This window comes from Myxine glutinosa, chromosome 1, assembly GCF_964187855.1.
Source record: "Myxine glutinosa chromosome 1, kmMyxGlut1.1, whole genome shotgun sequence".
In the NCBI taxonomy this organism is placed as follows: Eukaryota; Metazoa; Chordata; class Myxini; order Myxiniformes; family Myxinidae; genus Myxine; species Myxine glutinosa.
This window is the reverse complement of record NC_136261.1, coordinates 366,790,578-366,808,086: the sequence shown is the minus strand read 5'-3', so window position 1 is coordinate 366,808,086 and position 17,509 is coordinate 366,790,578. Positions and strand designations below refer to the sequence as shown.

The 17,509-nt window shown below is 39.5% G+C and overlaps 1 protein-coding gene across 1 annotated transcript in view; it reads left to right on the top strand.

Moving 5' to 3' along the window:
- Nucleotides 1-10,801: 10,801 nt before the first annotated feature.
- The window catches only part of LOC137419381 (B box and SPRY domain-containing protein-like), a 26,410-nt gene continuing 19,702 nt past the window's right edge, over nt 10,802-17,509 (top strand). Inside the window, exons 1-2 of the mRNA XM_068105457.2 lie at nt 10,802-10,805; nt 10,969-11,031. Of these exons, the coding sequence (XP_067961558.1) occupies nt 10,802-10,805; nt 10,969-11,031 (67 nt within the window). The remainder of the gene's footprint in view (nt 10,806-10,968; nt 11,032-17,509) is intronic.

Genomic DNA, 17,509 nt, shown 5'->3' with positions numbered 1-17,509 from the left:
CTTTTCAGTGTGTTTTCTTTTCAACCCTGTTTGGCTGTGAGCAGGATAACTCCAAAAAAATGATAGATTGAGGCAGACAAAACTTGGTGGACAGGTTGGGTTTGTGACAAATAAGACATACCTTTTTGTCTATTAATTACTGCTATTGAAATGTACCTTTTAACTCTTTAGACTGCTGAAACCCCTTCGACCATTGAAGACCATTTAAGACCTAAAGATCCTTAAGACCCCTAAAGACCCAGAGGACCCAAAAGTCCCCGAAGACACATAAAATCCCGAAGACCCAAAAGTTCCGGAGGATCCAAAAGACCCAGAGGACCCAAACGTTGCAGAGGACCCAAAAGACCAAGATGACCCAAAAGTCCCTGAGGACCTAAAAGACCCAGATGATCCAAAAGTTCCCAAGGACCCAATAGACCCAGAGTACCTAAAAGACTCAGAGGACCTAAAAGACCCAGAGGACCTAAAAGACCCAGAGGACCCAAAAGACCCATACGACCCAAAAGACCCATACAACCCAAAATGCAGAGGACACAAAAGACTGAAGACACATAAGTCCACGAGCACCCAAAAAACTCTGAGGACCCAAAAGGCCCCCTCTTCACCCCGAGCCCGGCAGGCAGGTACGCTGCAAGGCGGTGAAGACTAATGAAGATTTGGTTCAATGGACCAACAGGCCCTCTAGTATCTCAAAACATGGACGAATTTGGAGGAAGCTTCGTGGACAGATTGCGTAGGTGACGAGAACAAGCTGATTTTGATTTTGTTTCAGGTTCAAATCCAGATCCAGCCTATCAATGGGACACAAAATGTAACCTGTTGTATCACCCTGGATAGTACTCTCGAACAAGCCCGCGACACGGGGACAGCCGAACAATCTCCTGGGAGCGATCCAGAGATCCCCCACATCCAGGATGGTGTAGCCCGCCTTCACGAAGTCACAGCCACGACAGAGTTAGCGTTGGAGACGGAGAGAGAGAGATAGAGACAAGAGGGAAAGGGGACTGGTCCATGGGAACCGATCTGCACTCTAGCCGCGACCATGCTGCCCTGACAAATCCAGACAGCAGGGAAGGATGAGGAAGATTTGGCCCCAAACTTTCGTTGGGGGTACAACCACCACGAAGAGGCATCCTCGATAGTTGTAATGTAACCTGTTCAGCCTGATGAAGTGTGTGCTCTACCAATTGCCGTTCTATTTGTCGTTGTTTTAAAAATAATTTCAAGGCATGCTGAACCAACTCAGAGTAAATATTGTATTCCAAACCCGTTGAAGACCAAATAGTTTTGGATTTTGGCTTCAAAATTTCTCCCGCACTTGAAAGTAGAACCCAGACGGTGACAAAAAAAAAATCAGGAAACAAAATAAAAATGGTACAATAGGTCTTGGTGGTGTGCTATATGGTAAAGAATCATTCCTTCCTTTTTGTGGGTTGTTCAGTGTGTGGGCGATCCGAACACACCTTTCATGTGGCTGGGAACCCAAGTTGAAATCCAATCTTGTTTTTCTTTCCATCCTCTGCAAATGTTTCTGGGATGAATATCAAATTTCACAAAATGTGTTCTTGTTCTCTAAATTATCCCGTATCCTGTCCGACTAGCTTAACCACCCGTTTCTACTACTGCATGGCACTTAGGTGTGGAAAAGCTCAACATTAGGGAACTGGGTCATCGGGAGATCTGTGGAAGGGAACTATAACTCAATTCCAGAACCAATTCCAGAAGGGCTGCCATCAAAGTGTATTAAGTAAATGGTAGTTTGGGGAATAAATGGTTGATTTTGAAAATCAGAGTCACCACGTAGAGTCTTACACTACAAATCTCGTTAGAATTATTATTTCGGAACAATTAAACTGAAACTCCAGCAGACGTCATTGCTAGAAGCTCTGACGTCAAGTACCTTTTGTCATTGAGGACCTTACCATAGGATGACAAAAAGTGCTGTCCTCATTACATTATCTCTCGCTTATTGTCTTTTATTATAATAATATATTATTACTAGTGGGGTATGCTTACACATTGTGTAAGCATTAACAAACCGTGCTTTGTACGTAAATACATAGTAAATACAAGCTTTATGATTATAGGCAAGCATCACCGACCTGCTGCTAGATATCGATTTAGGTTTCTTTTCTTTTTTATTTTACGGATGCGTTTACTGTTTTTATGTAAATTTTTATTGAGATTTTTATTTCACAGTTTACAGTAATATAAATTACAATTTTCAAATGCTAGATAGTGATTTTCAAATGCTAGGTTTTTTTTTTTTTACGTATGCGTTTACAGCATTTTTTACGTATATTTTAATTTACGGATTCTTTTAGACGGTTCTGGGATTGGTCTTGGTGTACAGTCTGTGATGTCCATCGGAACGTCAAATTTCAGCTTTCTACGACACCCAGAAGGTACTGGACATTAATATCATTCAGTCAGTGGTTAGAAAGAGCTTTATATATATATATATCAGTCACTATGCGACCTTCATATCATCAGTGGAGAACCGCCAGCAAGGTGTCCCATACAGCTGCTGCTGCACCTTGCTGGGAGCGATACGCACCGCCTGCCACGCGGTGACGTTATCTCTGGTATCCACTCATCATATGGAGTCGACCTATATATATATATATTATATTATATTATATTATATATGATTATTGTTCTTAGGGAGACAAAGTATGTCAACCTATAGATTGAAGACAAAATCTTTCACATTATTTAAGACAAACTAGGTCAAACAAATGGAACAAAGCAAACGTAAAGCAACGTATGTGTGCTGCGTATGAATGTTGTATCTCCAAAAAATATTCCACTGTCTCCCTAGAATGAGAAACAAACAAGTACAAAGTACATTCAAGTACATTCAAAATACGCTGCCCCCATTGCAAATAAATAAATAACATCCTCCAGCGCAGCATTGCCAGGGCGCCTTAGGCGCCCGGCGATACCGCAGTGCAGCACATCGAGATGGTATTGGGAGGGATATGTCTAAAATAATTAATTGATTAATTGTGTAATTAAAATAAATAAATAATTATCGTAAAAAATAATTATTTCTTAATCAATTGGTGAGCAGCATACCTAAACCACCAGTGTTTCATCCGAGGCTGTAACCTTTAGAAAGTTAATTAAATAATTAATTAATCAAAATTAATTATTATTATTTGATTGATTGATTAATCAATAAATGATTAATTGATTAATCAATAAATGATTAACTGATTAATCAATAAATCAAAAATACCCCTTACAGCCAAAACACTTGGTCACTGTCATGTCCAAATATCAACTTCCTAGCTCAAAAAGTGTTTGAGATATTGCCCAGATTAGAATGAAAATAAATAAATACTTTAAAAATTGGTAATAATTAAATAATTGATCAATTAATTGATGAATCAAAAAAAAATTAAAATCCTGTTTTTGCCAAACCACTTGCTCACGATTGTGCCCAAATTTCAGCTTCTGAGCTTAAAGGATGGCTGAGATATCGCCGGGACAAACAAACGAACAAGAAAACAAAAAACAAACAAGAAAGAGCAATCAGAGATTGCAGACCCTCGCCAGGATGTGTTTTCAGTGGTGTTTAAGGCTTTTGTGTTTAGACAAATATGACGGCCGAACCACGTGACCGGTGACATCATTATTATTTTTTTCTCCACCAATTTATGTCTTGATGATGCTCAAGAAATTAGAAATTTCATCTTGATCGGATGAAGTTTTGTACTTGTCGAATTATGACGTCATAATGGAGGCACTTATGACATCATCATTAACATATTTTATTCCCAATGGAAAGTTCTTTACAATGAGCCATGTCTCAATTTTTTCTATGCAGCGCTTTCGGAGATATAGAGGTGCAAAGGTTTTCGGTTTTTCCAAGACGGTGGCCGTACCATGTGACCTATGACGTCATAATTATCATTAACAAATTCTGCAGGTGGAGTTTCACATATGTTGACAATTTCCTGTCAATCGGACAACGGTTGCAGAGAAAATCATATTTATTCTGTGCGGACAAACAAATAGACAAACAAACAGACAAACAAACAAACAGACAAACAAACAGACAAACAAACAAACAAACGGACTCAAATGCAATGCTCTCTCCTCAGGCGAGGGTAACAAACACAGTGAAAACTGAGTACTCCCTTGACCCTTGAGAAAACTGAGTGAACATCTTTGCGGATGTTTCTGCACACATCATGTGGCTCATCAATTTCACACTCATCAAGTGCTTGAGTTGATGATAAAGCTTCTAGACATCACTCTAATCTCATGAAATTATAGGTTGAGAAATCCTATGGCATTATGGACACAATTTGCATCTGAAAATTCTTAGGTCTCTTTGAGGAATGTGTCTCATAAAACATGGGAATAATTGTATGTGTGCTGGAATGTTTCTATAGCTGCACAGCACTGGAATGTGACAATCCAGAAAAAAAAGTAATGCGACATAAATTTATTACGTACAAGTGGTGTAGTGCCAAATTTAGAGGTAACTGAGCCCTGAAAAATGTCCACCGTGACGTCATCGCCAGATTGATGATCGTCACGAAGTTTTAACATGATACTGATCTTTTGAGGTCCCAAATTTAGTGCTACATGAAATACGTACCACAAAAAAAAAATACGTACACAAAAATACAAAATCCCACAATTAGGAATTTCCTTTCTGAGACGCTAGTAAACCCACTCACTCCCCAAGGGAGTGGCAGGAAGGGTCATGTTATTATCCTCCCTGGGGTATATAGATTACAGTAGATCTAGGCTCAGGTCCGTTAGCCTGTGGTGAATGCGATAAGCATAGAACGCCTCAAGAATGTCGGGAATCCTCCAAATTCCTTTCAATCTATTGATAAACCGCAGTAGCGATGTTTAAAAAGGTAATCATACGTGTTTGTGGTTTATAATACTTTTCACCCCTCAGCTCAAATTGGGCTAAGGGGTATTGTCGTCACGGGCGTCGTCAAGGCGTCCGGGCGTCCGTGAACTTTTGGTTTCCATCAATTTCAAGGAGAACGGCTTGTCCGATTAAATCCATTTTTGCAGTTTGTCTTGGGGTTGAGTAGAGGAAGGTTCCTTTCGAAAATGGGAGCGCTGCGATTTTCAATATGGCCGCCACGGTAGCCATCTTTAAATTGGTTTCCGTCAATTTCGAGCAGAATGGCTTGTCCGATTAAATTCATTTTTGCAGTGTGTGTTGGGGTTGAGTAGAGGAAGGTTCATGGGCGCGCTGCGATTTTCAATATGGCCGCCACGGCAGCAATCTTGAAATTGGTTTCCGTCAATTTCAAGCAGAACAGCTTGGCCGATTAAATCCATTTTTGCAGTGTGTGTTGGGGTTGAGTAGAGGAAGGTTCCTTTCGAAAATGGGCGTGCTGCGATTTTCAATATAGCCGCCACGGCAGCCATCTTGAAATTGGTTTCCACCAAGCATGGGCTAAGGGGTTGCGCCCGCTTTGCGGTGCTATTTATTACTTCTGCTATACGCTTGCCCCTTTAAACATCACAATAAGGTGTTACGCATTTTTCCATGGAGAAAAAAACCCCTTGGGAAGAGGGGATATTGTCAGTATCAATATTGTTTTGTAATAACGTTAATATTATGCTTATTATCATTAATGTCGTTATTACTTTTGTTTTTACAAGCAGCTTTGATTAAATGCTACAATTAACTATTTTAACACAGATACACACCTTTTTTTTGCTTTTGCTTTTTCTTTTTTTTTGCATGCAACATTGAGCCTCATGTAAGAGCTAACATTAATAACAAAAAAAAAAACGACAAACAAAACATACAATAAAGGGATGGGAGACAATATGGGGAGAGAGAGGAACCGCCTTTAAAGGCCATTAAGATGGGAAGGGAGAGGGAAGCACACAAGAACAACAGCAGAGAACAGGGATATCCGGAGATCTGTGGGAGGGAGAGGGATTTGGGGGAGGACGCATGGGAAGGGGGGGGGAGGGTTGGGAGTGGTATAAAACACATGGACACTGCTAGGAATTCCAGGAAAGATGTTGGTATTTCAAAAAAGTGGATCTGGGGTAAATTAAAGGGGATAGAAAAGATCAAGGTTTTAGACTGGCCAAGTTAATATCCTGATTTAAATCCAATGGTGCATGAATTTCACGTGCTGTAGAGCAGATCAAAGCTGGAAGCCCCTCAAAACAATCAAAACTGAGGCTCTCCTCAGTGAAAGACACATGAAAGCCCGCTTGGAGTTTGCAAAAAAGCACCTAAAGGACTCTCAGACTGTGAGAAACAAGATTCTGTGGGCCATCGGGTTCTTGGTCACCTCTCTTACCAAGGCCCTTCTCCCCCGATTGCTCAGTTTGGCCGGGCGGCCAGCTCTAGGAAGAGTCCTGGTTGTCCCAAACTTCTTCCATTTCATAATTATGGAGGCCACTGTGCTCTTGGGAACCTTCAATGCAGCAGGGATTTTTTTGTAGGCTTCTCCAGATCTGTGCCTCGACACAATCCTGTCTCTGAGCTCTGCAGGCAGTTCCTTCGATCTCCTGGCTTGGTTTTTGCTCTGATATGCATTGTCAGCTGTGAGACCTTATATAGACAGGTGTGTGCCTTTCCAAATCATGTCCAATCAATTGAATTTACCACAGGTGGACTTCAATCAAGGTGTGGAAACATCTCAAAGATGATCAAGAGAAATGGGAGGCACCTGAGCTAAATTTCAAGTGTCATAGCAAAGGGTATGAATACTTACGTCAATGTGATATTTCAGTATTTTCTTTTTAATAAATTTGCAAAACTTTCTAAAATCCTGTTTTCTCTGTCTTTATGGGGTATTGAGTGTAGATTGATGAGGGAAAAAATGAATTTAAACGATTTCAGCATAAGGCTACAACCAGGGCCGTCTTAAGAGCATTGTCGGCACTGGGCAAAGCAATCCACTGGGGCCACTTCCTACCCACCCACGGGAATAAAAATATAAATGGTCAATAAAATTAAACCTATAGATTTGTTGGTACTTTCAACAAAATCAATGTTTAAACATAAAAAAAACATGCTGTAAAACGAGGATTAATCAACACAAACTTTTGAACAAAATAACATATACTACCGGTCAAAAGTTTTAGAACACCTCAATTTTTCCAGTTTTTATTGAAACTTACGCAGTTTAATGTCCAGTGAATAACCTGAAATGGTACAAAGGTAAGCAGTAAACTGCTCGAGGTTAAAAAAAAGTTTAGGTTAACAAAAACGGGAAAATAATTATCTATATTGCACTGTTAATTGTAAAAAAAAAAAAAAAAGGCCTTCTTCAGGAATCAAGTAATGGGTTAACAACTTCCAGCTGCTAGGCAGCAATGTAAGTAAATTAAGCCTTGAAAGTTGATGCAAACAATTCCTACAGGTGTCCCAACCTCTGCTGATTACTTGATTACAAAACCCCTGTCTGTATAAAAGCAGTAATGAAACAGACTTATAACACCCTCTGAAGCATTATTTGGACAACAATAATAATAATAATAATAATAATAATACATTTATTTTATATAGCGCTTTTCAAGAAGCCCAAAGACGCTTTGACAGAGTACAAAAAACAAGTGCAAAAAGACAAAAATCAACAGCTAAATAATCAAAGCAAAAGGAAGGAGAAGGAGAAGAGATAGTCAGGGGTTAAATGCTGTGGGTTAAATGTTAAATGCAGTGTTGAACAGGTAGGTCTTGAGTGATGTTTTGAATGTCGTGAGTGAGGAGGAGTCTCTGATGGTGTGAGGTAGTGAGTTCCAGAGGGTGGGAGCAGCGATGGAGAAGGCCCTGTCCCCCCAGGATCTGAATTTGGTCCGGATGTGGGGGGGGGGGGGTCAGGAGGTTGGTACCAGCAGAGCGGAGGTTGTGGGTGGGAGTGTGTCTGGAGAGGAGGTCAGCCAGGTAGGATGGGGCCAGGTTATGGAGGGCTTTGTAGGTCAAGAGGAGGATTTTGTACTGGATTCTCTGGGGGATGGGGAGCCAGTGAAGCTTTTAAAGGACGGGGGTGACGTGGTCACGGGTCCGGGAATGGGTGAGTAGACGGGCAGCGGAGTTCTGAATGTATTGGAGTTTATTGGTGACAATATTGCACTGCAGGAAGTAGTATATTGGAAACTGGAGGAAAATCTGAGAGGAAGAGGTCTGGCAGACCCAAAGCCACAACAGAATCAGAAGACAAGTTTCTGAGAGTCAACAGCTTGCGTGATAGGCGGCTCACAGGACAACAGCTTCAAGCACAGCTTAGCACTGGTCGAAGTAAGCAAGTGTCAGTTTCAACTGTGAAGAGAAGACTTCGAGCTGCAGGTTTGACAGGTCGAGTGGCAGTAAGAAAGCCATTGCTAAGATGGCAATATAAGAAAAAGAGGCTTGCCTAGGCCATGAATCACCGCCAGTGGACTACTGAAGACTGGAAGAAGGTCTTATGGACCGATGAATCAAAATTTGAAATCTTTGGTTCATCATGCAGGGTTTTTTAGTCCAGGCCCTGCTCATAACCCCGTATACAACTCATCCACAAGAGATTTTGAAACTTGATTTGAGTTATTGGACCATTTACCTTTAAAAATCACACAGGTGCTTCTTCGGAACCGGCTTTGAATGGCCGCGAGGGGTGAAAATCCTAGATGGCCGCCAGTAGCCATATTGAAAATATAAATTTTGAACCACTCACCATAGAAGTATGTGTAATACTTTGTTTTATGGGTTTTTGGGTGTGGGGAATCCATTTGTGACATCATTTTCATGATTGAAGGCCAAGGTCACATGCTAAGGTCAAGGTCAGAAATCACAAAAAATGACCAAAATCGCAGTTTCACGGACATCGAGAAGCAAACTATCAAAGTTTGATGAGTGATACAATTACTGATGTTTTGCAACTTAACTGATTGTGGGAATAAGTGTAGGCCATGTAGTTTTTTCAAATCTTGTTTATTTTACAACTTCTCATTTTATTTGTCTCACAATATCGTCGGCATTGTTCACTTATGAATTGGAACATTTTAATCATTCTTCAGAACACACAATCTGAAAATTAAAAAAAACAATAGCTACATTACCGTGCCATATAATACCTGCATATAAGCCATATTCCTTATAATTATGACTAAAAATGAATGGTATATGAGTCCGATGCCCAGACGAGAGAGCCGAGGTGGGAACTTGGCATTTGTTTATTTATTCACACAGATGGGCTCAACAACCTTCTTATGGCAGTAGATCACACACATAACTTCTGCTGCTTTGCAGGAACAACGCTTTGAGTTACACTTCCCACTACAGCCACACAGGGTCAGAATTTTCGTGGGGATCGGCTTCAGAGGCTTAAGGGGCAGGAGCGTGCCGTCTTGGTTGATCCAACCGTAATGAATAGGGTCAAGCTGACTGGCATCAGCCAGCAAGGTCAAGGCATTCCGGATCAAGTCGAATGCTTAAAATGTTTAAAACATGGGAATTCTTCCGGATTATTTGTAGATAATTAGACTCTTCAACTCAACTTCAACAAGAAGTGCGTGACGTTATTCAACAAATGGCAATCGGGATGCGCAGTGAAAGTTGTTTTGTATTTTACACAGTGAATAAATGAGTGGAAATCTTAATGAAATAAGGTTAATGCATATTATACCATTTGCATATAAAATGAAATGTAATCTGCTCCAGTCTTATTTCGTAACTTAATCCAAGGCCTTTCCAGCGAGAGGTCGAGTAATTATCCACTCTGCCCAGAGATCTCTCATGAACAATATGGCAGCATGGTGCCCCTAGAATCGTGGGGCCCCTGGGCAGCTTGGGGCCCCTGGGCAACTGCCCAGTGTGCCCATGCCTTAAGACGGCCCTGGCTACAACATAACAAAATGTGAAAAAGTGAAGGGGTCAGAATACTTTCTGAATGCACTGTATCCACTTTACCAAGCACATGATCAGAAGAACCGAATGGAGCAGAAGAAGAGCAGCAGACATTTGCAGGGAAGTTAGTCATAACCAAGTCTAGAAGAGCAGATTCTCCATTGACTGAAATCCGGGTCGGGAAATTGACAGATTGTGTCAGTCCCAATGAGTCGCAGAAGTCCTTTGCCATGGCTGGTGAGAGAGGAACCCACACCCAGCCAGCTGGCATGATGACAGTTGAAGTCGCCACATGTGAGGAAGAGAGGTTTGGGATGAGTGGATAGAAGTTGGTCCATGTTGTCAGACAGCGAAATGTAAATGGAGTCATCACTGTTTGAACCTTAACCCGGATTTCACGAGTTGTGGAAAACACTCTTGGGGAGGGTGGCAAATGAAGTCGCTACAACTTCCATCTTGTGGCCCTTAGTCCTCCTGTTAAGTTTGGTTGAAACTGGATAAGTAACCACCAAATGTATCGCGGTCAAACAGACAGACAGACACCGAGTTGCGTATTTTAGTACGATTGTGGAATCAAAGATATCCTAGCCATTTATAAGTTCCAGGAAACATGGTACAGTACTGCATTAATCTTCCTGTAAGTACCCAGCTAACATAACAACGTCGGGCCAACGTTGGGCAAACGTTGGTATTTGGTCAATTGGTCGCAAGCACATTGTTGACGTCAGGGTGACATTGTTTATTGGTTGCAAACGTGACGTCTATATTCCAATATTGGCCCAACGTTGTAGTGTGAGCTGGGACTGCATTTGAAAAACAACTTTTATGGACATTTACATAAATTGGTTAAATTACCTGTCTGCTCAGAGTCCTGGGCCTAAAAAAATAAGGTCCCAAGAACTGCCTTCTTGCTTGGACGTCAACGATTGCTGACAAATCCATTATAAATGCAAAGAGCGATACATAATGCGTAAAGTAGCATTTTAAGGTTGGAGAGCGTCCAGGCAATAGGAATTGAGCCGCCTGTGGGTTTATTTGCACCTTGCCAGCGATTGCTCACTCTCGATGAGCTCAGGTACACGACTTCCAAAAATGATGCCATCATGTTCTTCATAAATGTCACAAAACACCAGCCTTTCCTATTCTTATTTCATTATTCGAAGGCCCTTACTTCCCGAGGTTTCGAAACTGCTACGGTAGGAGAGGTATTGGAATGTAAACTTGGTTACTGTGTTCGGAATTGACGAAGTTAGTGCGGAGTATTGTACAATCACTATGATGATCATTTAAATTTTATTTAACTATTGCTTCTTATTCATTGTCCCAGGGAGGGTTAAACCACTTTAAAAATGTAATGAAATGTAAAAGTTTAATCTTAACCTGCAAAAAATGTTCCATAGAAATTCTAAATAAAATTTCTATAGATGTACTATAGACCCAGTCATTTGAAGTTTTGTAGTACTTAGGACCGAGGTCTAAAAAACTGTTCTAGAGAAATTGTCTGCAGAAATTCTATAAAAATTCTATAAAAATAGAATCGACCGTAAAAGTCGATATTTCCTACAGAATTTTATATGGAATTTCTATAGGAAAAAAAGAAAGAAAAAAGAACAGTTCTATATAATTTGGTCCTAAAGTACTATAGAATTTCAATAGACAGATTCTATAGAGCATCTATCTAAATTTTCTAATGGATTGTTAGGGAACAGCTTTATAGAATTTGGACCTAAAGTACTATGTAGTTTCTATAGACAGGTTATATAGAACATCCAATGAATTCTATAGAACATCTAATGAATTCTATAGAACATCTAATGAATTATATAAAACATCCATTCTCTCCACAGTTGTATAAATATTTCAACAGATCTTCTAACGAACATCTAATGAATTATATAGAAAATCTAATTAATTCTGTAGAACGTCTAAATAATTCTATAGAACATCCATTCTCTACAGAGTTTTATATAATTATTTCAATGGATCTTTTATTGAACATCTAATGAATTCTATAGAACATCTAATGAATTATATAGAATATCTAATGAATGCTATAGAACATCTAATGTATTCTATAGAACATCCATTCTCTACAGATGTTCTATCAAACAAACAGAGTTTTATATAATTATTTCAATGGATCTTCTATAGAACATCTAATTAATTATATAGAACATTTAATGAATTACATAGAACATATAATGAATTATATATAACATCTAATGAATTATATAGAACATATAATGAATTATATATAACATCTAATGTATTATAAAGAACATCTAATGAATTCTAGAGAACATCTAATTAATTATATAGAACATCGAATGAATTATATAGAACATCGAATGTATTATATAGAACATCGAATGAATTCGAGAGAACATTTAATGAATTATATAGAACATCGAATGAATTATATAGAACATCTAATGTATTATAAAGAACATTTAATGAATTATATAGAACATCTAATGAATTCTATAGAACATCGAATGAATTCTATAGAACATCGAATGAATTATATAGAACATCTGATTAATTATATAGAACATCTAATGAATTCTATAAAACATCGAATGAATTATATAGAACATCTAATGAATTATATAGAACATCGAATGAATTCTATAGAACATCGAATGTATTATGTAGAACATCGAATGAATTCTATAGAACATCAAATGTATTATAAAGAACATTTAATGAATTATATAGAACATCGAATGAATTCTATAGAACATCGAATGTATTCTATAGAACATCTAATGTATTATGGAGAACATTTAATGAATTATATAGAACATCGAATGAATTCTAGAGAACATCTAATGTATTATAAAGAACATTTAATGAATTATATAGAACATCGAATGAATTCTATAGAACATCGAATGAATTATATAGAACATCGAATGAATTCTATAGAACATCGAATGTATTATGTAGAACATCGAATGAATTATATAGAACATCTAATGAATTATATAGAACATCGAATGAATTCTATAGAACATCTAATGAATTCTATAGAACATCGAATGAATTCTATAGAACATCTAATGAATTATATAGAACATCGAATGAATTATATAGAACATCTAATGAATTATATAGAACATCGAATGAATTCTATAGAACATCGAATGTATTATGTAGAACATCGAATGAATTCTATAGAACATCAAATGTATTATAAAGAACATTTAATGAATTATATAGAACATTTAATGAATTCTATAGAACATCGAATGTATTCTATAGAACATCTAATGTATTATGGAGAACATTTAATGAATTATATAGAACATCGAATGAATTCTATAGAACATCTAATGAATTATATAGAACATCTATTGTATTATATAGAACATCTATTGTATTATATAGAACATCTAATGAATTCTATAGAACATCTAATGTATAATATAGAACGTCTAATGAATTCTATAGAACATCTAATGAATTCTATAGAACATCTAATGAATTATATAGAACATCTAATGAATTCTATAGAACATCTAATGAATTATATAGAACATCTATTGTATTATATAGAACATCTAATGAATTTTATAGAACATCTAATGAATTCTATAGAACATCTAATGAATTATATAGAACATTTAATGAATTATATAGAACATCTAATGAATTCTATAGAACATCGAATGAATTCTATAGAACATCCAAGTTCTCCTCAGAGTTCTATATAATTCACTCGATCCATAAAAATTATATTGAGTTCTACAGAACTTCTACAGAACATTTTGAAGGGTAAAATATTTAATGAATTTCATGACAAATACATGTAAATAATCTCAAGGGATGATTTTAACCCAAACTCCGTCAATATTACCTCTGGACTTAGTCTGGCTTTGTCGGTGATAGAAATCCGCACTAGGAAGTTATTTTAAACAACCTTGAAAATTTCAACAGAGCTTGGCCATTGAGCATTGACCACCACCCAAACCAGGTCGTGCACCCGGTAAAATTGATCTACCAACGATTAGGGTGCAGTGCATGACTATAGTAAGATAGGCCATGACTTAGATGTAGGCACACTCGCTTCTAAGCTGTCTAGTCTGGGTTTGAGTCCCGAAACAGCTATGATATCTACGGTGGTGGACGTTAAGGACTCTGTGGTGTCCAATGCGGAGTAGGTGATCTATCGCTAGCACCATGGACAAATTACAAATTCCTGCAATAACTACTGCTGGGAAGGCAATGGCAAACTACCCAGTATGACCCCAGTCCGTGAAACTGCTTTGGTAGAATCAACGCTCCGTAACGGGTATGGTACATCTCATCTCGTGGAGAAAGTCATGATATAACGGAGTGAATTGCTGGAAAATTGTGAAAATTGTCTCTGTCTCTGTCTGTCTGTGTGTCTGTCTGTGTCTGTCTGTCTGTGTGTCTGTCTGTCTGTGTGTCTGTGTGTCTGTCTGTGTGTCTGTCTGTCTGTGTGTCTGTCTGTCTGTGTCTGTCTGTCTGTCTGTCTGTGTGTCTGTCTGTCTGTGTGTGTCTGTCTGTGTGTCTGTCTGTCTGTGTGTCTGTCTGTCTGTGTGTCTGTCTGTCTGTGTGTCTGTCTGTCTGTGTCTGTCTGTCTGTCTGTGTGTCTGTCTGTCTGTCTGTCGGTCTGTCGGTCTATCTGACTTCTCCATCTATCTGTCTGCCAGCATGATAAAGGAATGGGGTTGTTTTGCATTGAGGTAAAAATTTCAAGATCTAAATCCTACACTGACACAGATTGGGGATAATAACGGTTATCCCATTTGGAAATGGGGCAAGCAGTTAGAAGGTGGATCAAAAGTAGATTTAGCATCAAAAATTGATTTAAATGTGCGGGTCTCGGAGTATTGCAGTTGTGCAATTGGCATATTCACCAAACGTTTGAGATAATCATCCACAATGATCACTTTCATGATTCAAGCTTGGTTACTAAAGGCTAAATTGTTGGAGGCAGTTGAGGGTGGCTCAGAAAGGTACATCAACGAGATGTAATCCGATGAACCGGATTTGGGGCTTATATTTTGAGTTCTGTCAGTGCGTCCATCTGTCCGTATGCCCGTCTGTCCGTCCGTCTGTCCCTCTGTCCGTTTGTCCCTCTGTCTGTCCGTCTGTCCCTCTGTCTGTCAATCTGCCCATCAGTCAGTCCATCCTTCTGTCAGTCCATCCATCCGTCCATCCGTCTGTCCATTCATCTGTCCACCTGTCCATCCATCCGTCTGGCTGTCCTCCCATCTGCCCATCCGTCTGTCTATCCATCCATCCGTCCGTCCGTCTGTCCATTCATCTGTCCATCCATCCGTCTGTCTGTCCATTCATCTGTCCATACATCCGCCTGGCTGTCCATTCATCTGTCCATCCATCCGTCTGGCTGTCCATCCATCTGCCCATCCCTCTGTCTATCCATCCGTCCGTCCGTCCGTCTGTCCATTCATTTGTCCATCCATCCGTCTGTCAATCCACCCATCTGTTCATCCGTCTGTCTATCCATCCGTCCGTCCGTCTGTCCATTCATCTGTCCATCCATCCATCTGTCTGACCATCCATCTGTCCATCCGTCTGTCTATCCATCCATCCGTCCATCCGTCTGTCCATCCATCTGCGCATCCGTCTGTATATCCATCCATCCGTCCATCCGTCTGTCCATTCATCTGTCCATCCATCCGTCTGTCTGTCCATCCATCTGTCCATCCGTCTGTCTATCCATCCGTCTATCCGATGATTTTACATCATCACGACCAATGAAATTTGCCGCTCTTAGACCCCTCTCTTGTCCTTCTTTCACAAGACGATGAGGGGTAAGGTGTTCTCTGAACTCAAGTTACCTCCATCACCAAAGGTGGATGGAAAGTTGTGTTTTCACCCCTGTCTGTTTTTCTCTCTGTTTGTCCGTATGTTTGTTTGTGAACTGGACATGTCAAAAGGTTGTGGACAGATTCGGATGAAATTCGGTAGAGAGGTTGTGTGTGTGTGACAAGGACAAATCGGTTCGATTTTGGTGAAGATCTGGATACATATTATATCAGATATGCAAATATGGATCTCGATACAATAATTACTCCCGCCAGGGAGTAACGCATTCCATCGTGTCCATCCGTGTGTGTGTATGTGTGTCTGTGTGTGTCTGTGTGTGTATGTGTGTTCGTGTGTTTGTGAACAAGATATCTGGAAAAGTTCTGAACGGATTTGGATGAAAGTTGGTGGGATGATTGCCCTTGGGATAAGGAAGAATTGATTAGTTTTTGGTGAAGCTCAGGATATTATTCCAGATCCAGGAATTTTTTGAAGGATTTTTTACCATTGGAAGATAGGGCTCAGCAGCGGCTACACACGGCGGGAGTATGCGCTCCACTGAGTGGCGTTCTTGTTTGGTAATTTTTTTACATTATTCTTCACCATTGACTGATAGGAACAAAAACGACATATATATCAGAAGGTTGTGGATGACTTGTGCCAAAACTAGGCGAATCGTTTGGTTAGGCGACAATAACAAGCCGATTAGATTTTGGTTCAGGTCCGAATCCAGATCCAACCTATCAGTGGATACAAAAGGAAACTGTTTAGCCTGGCGCAGGTACACGCTCTACCGAGTGCCATTCTAGTTTAATCTGGTGCTGTGGTGGCACAGCCATGATGGGCCTAGTGGCCTCCACCTGCATCTAATGTTGTTATTCCTTATTTGACAACAAACAGAACTCATACTCCAAGCACCCATAAACAGTACCTTCAGAAACTATTCACACCCCTTGCATTTTTTTTACATTTTGTTGTGTTACAGCTTTATTTAAAATAGATTAAAGTGAGTATTTGATCACTGATCTACACAAAATACCCCAAAATGTCAAAGTGGATTTTTTTTAGAAATGTTTACAAAATAATTTAAAAATGAAAAGCTGAAATTTATTGAGTCAATAAGTATTCAACCCCTTTGCTATTACACTCCAAATTGAGCTCAGGTGCATCAAATTTCCTTTGATCATCCTTGAGATGTTTCTACAACTTGATTGAAGTCCACCTATGGTCAATTCAATTGATTGGACATGATTTAGAAAGAAACACACCTTTCTATATAAGGTCCCACAGTTGACAATGCACGTCAGAGCACAAACACTACCATGAAGTCCATTGAACTGTCCATATAACTCCAAGATAGAATTGTGAGGAGGCGTAGATCTGGGGAAGGGTATAAAACAATTTCTAGAGTGTTGAAAGTTCCCAAGAGCACAGTGAGCTCCATCATTAGGAAATGGAAAGAACATGGAACTACCCAGACTCTTCTTAGAGCTGGCCATCCGACCAAACTGAGCAACCGGGAAACAAGGACGTTGGTTAGGGAGGTGGCCAAGTACCCAATGGTCACTCTGACAGAACTACAGAGTTCCTTGGTTGAGATGGAAGAACCTACTGGAAGGACAACAGTTTCTGCAGCACTTCACAAATCTAGGCTTTATGGGATAATGGCCAGAAGGAAGCCACTCCTGAGAAAAAGACACACGACAGCACACCTGGAGTTTGCAAAAAGGTATGTGAAAGACTCTGAGAACAGGAGGCAAAATATTCTGTGATCTGATGAGACGAAAATTTAAATCTTTCACCTGAATGCAAAGAGCTATGTCTGGTGGAACACCATCCCTACCGTGAAGCATGGTGGTGGCAGCATCATGC